The sequence below is a fragment of the Condylura cristata genome, unplaced genomic scaffold (genome assembly GCF_000260355.1).
Source record: "Condylura cristata isolate star-nosed mole 26May11 unplaced genomic scaffold, ConCri1.0 scaffold00075, whole genome shotgun sequence".
NCBI lineage: Eukaryota > Metazoa > Chordata > Mammalia > Eulipotyphla > Talpidae > Condylura > Condylura cristata.
In genome coordinates, this window is record NW_004567176.1 from 59,582 (window position 1) to 63,604 (window position 4,023).

General features: G+C 61.5%; 2 protein-coding genes across 2 annotated transcripts in view; both read right to left on the reverse strand.

Moving 5' to 3' along the window:
• CCNA2 (cyclin A2) overlaps nucleotides 1-81 on the reverse strand; it is a 4,759-nt gene extending 4,678 nt beyond the window's left edge. The window contains exon 1 of the mRNA XM_012734826.1: nucleotides 46-81. Coding sequence (XP_012590280.1) covers nucleotides 46-81 — 36 coding nt within the window. The remainder of the gene's footprint in view (nucleotides 1-45) is intronic.
• Nucleotides 82-264: 183 nt separating this feature from the next.
• Nucleotides 265-4,023, reverse strand: part of BBS7 (Bardet-Biedl syndrome 7) — a 49,869-nt gene continuing 46,110 nt past the window's right edge. The window contains exons 10-13 of the mRNA XM_012734827.1: nucleotides 2,809-2,918; nucleotides 2,620-2,723; nucleotides 2,379-2,502; nucleotides 265-606 (exon numbers count right to left, since the gene is read on the reverse strand). Of these exons, the coding sequence (XP_012590281.1) occupies nucleotides 473-606; nucleotides 2,379-2,502; nucleotides 2,620-2,723; nucleotides 2,809-2,918 (472 nt within the window). The 3' untranslated portion in view covers nucleotides 265-472. The remainder of the gene's footprint in view (nucleotides 607-2,378; nucleotides 2,503-2,619; nucleotides 2,724-2,808; nucleotides 2,919-4,023) is intronic.

A 4,023-nucleotide genomic window follows, 5' to 3' on the forward strand; every position in this document is an offset into this window, starting at 1 on the left:
GGGGCCCTCGCCCCGCGAGACCCCCCCAGCATGTCACACACCCACCGGGTCGGGTGTCAGCGAGTTGGCGAGCGAGGGCATCGCTGAGCTGGGCCCCGCGACTGCCAGGAGACCCCAGCGGGTCACAGCCGGCCGCGGAGCTCAGGCATGCCGGGGACCCCGACGCGAGCAGGCTGAAGCACCCGGCCTGCCTGCCTGAACGTTATTTCCCGAATTTATTCCTCCATTTAAAACATCCACCTGAAGAAAAGGCACTGCACTCCCTTGCGGTCATTCCACCTGTGTCGCAGGTGACAGGCTCCTTTATTTTTACAAGGTTCATGACAAAAGCAGGCATTACCAGGACGCACTCGGCCTGTCTGTGAAGAGCGTCCGCGGGGCCACGGCCACGGCCACGCCCTGGCACCGCCGCCCTGGCACCGGCCGCTTTCGCCTGAAGCAGCCCTCCCTTGACCTTTACCTTGCTTGTATTTCAGGCAGCTTCAAAGAAGGCGATCAGAGCATCTTGGTCGTAACTGTCCAGAATCTCCAGCAGAAGCGGTACTTTGGTCTTCACGTTAGTGCCTTTGAATTTGAACTTGTCGATGAAGAGATCGGTGATCATGCCTGTAAAGACCCGGGTCACACGGTCAGTCCAGGAAGGCGCAAAACCTGCCGAAGTGTCCGCGGCTCCACACACAGGCTGATGTCCTGCAGCCCCCTGGCACCGGGGCACAGCGGTGTGCAGCCCGGCGGCCCCGTCCACCCGGCCAGGGAGGGTCCCCCAAGGGATCCCTCCTGTCTCCCCGCCGCCCCTCAGCACTGTCTCAGCGAATCCCCGCTCTTGTCTCTGGTGGTTCCTTTCACTCCCCCCCCCCCATCTCACACCCTAAGCGAAAATAAAAACAAAATTAAAAAAATAAGGAGGTAGGTATCTATAAATCGACTGTGTAGCTAGAAACAGTGGGGTGGCTTGGAGGCACATCGCTTGGCTACTGAGCCTAAGGGGTCACGAGGGATCAGCTCAGGCCGTGGCCGGCCGGTTTTCAACTGCCGTGGTGGACACACGCTCGCTGGCTTGCTCTCTCCCAGGGGCTGTCCTCTCATTTTCTCACATGCAGCAGATTCCGGTCTTTAGGCCAGCCGGTCCCACTGCAAGTCGAGCACTCGTGGCTGGCCTCAAGGCGAGCCTGCCTAGCTTCAAAGGTCTCGGCAGGTTATTTCGCCTGAGTTTTTCCTTCCCGCTGTCATTTATCGAAAACCCTGGACGCAGGGTTAGCCTCACAGGTTTTCCCGTTTGGAGACCGACAGGGCCGCAGCGCCGGTGGCCTCGCGCCCGGGGCGGCTCACGGCAGCAGCTCCCGCGGCCAGTGCACGGGGCCGTCCCCACGGTGCGAGGGGGTGATGCTGCGCGACCCGGCGCTCACAGCGGGCGCTGTCGTGAGCTCGCTCAGGTGAGGTCGGACTTCCTGCCGGGTGATTTCACGCAAAAGCTTTGGTTTTCAACTTTGTGGAGCTGGGCTTGGTGGGAAGAGATGGCGGCACCCCACCCTCTTCCATGTTACCACAGGACAGATGTACGTGCCCCAGCGTCAGTGCCAACTGCTCGCTACACGAGAGAGCAGCAGCAGCAGCAAGGTGCCAGGTGCCAGCGTCAGGGCTTCCGAGCGCGTCTCTGGGCATCAGGAACCCAGGACTCGGGCTTCACCGACCTGTGGACGGTACCACCGGCGGCCTGGAAAGAGGCTCACTAGGGCTGGGGCGCTGGGGCGCAGTGTCTCGAGCCTCCACCTGGTCTTGAGTCAGATTTCAGTCAGAGAAATGTGAAAAATGGAGGTGACGCCATCTGCCTCGCACAGCGGCCGAAGGACTGCGCCCCACCTCCCCGGAAGATGTTCCGAAAATGCGCCACACAACAGGCCTCACGTAAAGTCAGAGCTTTCTCTTAATCTTCCTTCTTCTCTCCCTCCCCTCCCTCTCCTTGTGAGAAACACCCAAAGCAATCCAATTCTGAGCTGCAGATAGAACAGGGCGCGTGCCTTCCCCCTTAAAATCGGCCAAAGCACATCCAATGCCGCACTTCGGTATTTTACAGGACGAAACCTGCAAAGCACTTGTGCGACAGTCTCCACTTCAGTCTCTCACAGGTTACAGTCTATTGCCCGTTTTTCTTCACATGTACAGAACATTCAGCGCGTGCCATTTACTCGTCGTTTTTACCTGTTTTATCAAGTGCAATTATTCACATCAAAACTAGTCCTACAAAATGTTCTGTGCCCTGACAGCTGCCACGGGCTCACGGCTGCTGGACCCTGGCCACGTCCAGCTGCCCTCACAGGACACCTTGCAGAGAGACAGCGGGAAGCAGTGTGACAAGGAAATCTGGAACAGCCACTGACCGTGGAGCCGGTCCAGGCGGGCGGGCTGCTTTCTGTACTCCGCCTGCAGCTGCTCCGCGTCCTCCAGGATGCAGCGATACTCCGGGACCAGAAAGTCCGCGTTCCCCTCGTGAACCTGTAGTTCCTTATTTGAATTCAAACAGAAGCGCCTTAACCTTCAAAATTCAGCTCAGTGTCACCCCGTCGTGACAGCCTCGGAAGTCCCCTCCCGAAACGACCCCGCGGGTCCCCACACACTTACTCGCAAAGCGTCGATCAGCTGCACTTTCTTGGCCAGCAGCAGCTGGCCCTCCAGCTTCGGGTGGATCAGCTGCAGCGTGTGTCTGACTGACGCCTCGTCCACCTCTAGGGCCGAGCAGACAGGTCGCAGGCACGTTCCTCAGACACATGCTCACTGTCGCCCCACCAAACTCTACTGGGCTTTTCCTACCGTAGGATATGTTGAGGTTGATCTTCCGCTTTGTCGCCTCTTTGGAGAGCACATCTTTCAGGATGGATATGGTAGAGATGTTGTCAGACTTAAAAACGCCTTCTCCTTTCCTATAAAATTCGTATTTTAAAAGCTTCAGAAAGAAATACGTGAAGGAGTGCGCCCGTGCACACCTGGTGACGAGCACCGCTGGGGTCTGATCGCATTGTGTTTCACGCGTCTCTGCGAGGGCCCGTTACCAGCGTGAGGCATCTTCAGCCAGCACTGCAATGAGGTCTCACTAGCCGGGGACCGAGCTGCTGGACAGCTGCCCCGGGACAGGGCAGTTCACACTCGTCCTCCTGGAGCCACTTTCGCTCCGATCTCACTGAGACCTTTCGAACGGTCACCCCGTCTCACAGAACGCGCTCAGAAGCGCCCGTCCGCAGCCGTGGCCCCGGGGACTGTGCCGTCACCCTGTCCGCACGGGAGCGAGTCCTGCCCCCGCCCCCGGCCCCCGAGCACAGCGCCAGCCCTGCATCCGGGGCCCACTTCCCTCACCCCGCTGGCAGCCTGTGCTCCAGGCCAGGGAGCGCCGAGCTGGAGATACACACAGGCCGCTGCCCAGGCCGCCCACCAGAGAAGGAAAGGGACGCAGGGCCGTCCGTCGGCTCCATGTGGCCCGTGAACTGGTTTTCACCCCGTTTACACGGACCAGCAACATCTTTCCCAGAAAGATGAACACCCCAGCTCCGCCAGCGCCTCACCAGCACCTCACTCCCCCAGACGGCCGCTGTCTGAGACCAGACGCTGGCACCAGGCATGGTCAGTGCCCCCAGCCAGCACCGCCCCCCCCACCAGCCCAACTTGGCAGAGGCGCCGGGTGTCCACTCCCCAGAGAGGGAAGCACGGCTCCCCGGCCCAAGCACGGGAGCCGGAGCCCGCCGGGCCGCGCTGAGCTCTGCCCTGGACCCTAGTGCCTGAGCACACACACGGTGCTGGGCACAGCCCCGGGGCCGCCGTGCCGTCCAGGGGACGCTCCTCAGAGGGCCCCACACAGGCCGGTGCGGCGGCCCCGAGGCAGGAGGGACGGCCCGGACAGGGACGGGGCGAGGCCGGCTGGAGAGGGTGCCGGGACTCTGCCCGGGGTCTGGGGAGCCGGCGCCCTGCGGCACAGCGCGGCCCACGGTGCCGTCAGCACCCGCTGGCACGGGGGGGGCAGGGGGAGGGCGGCGC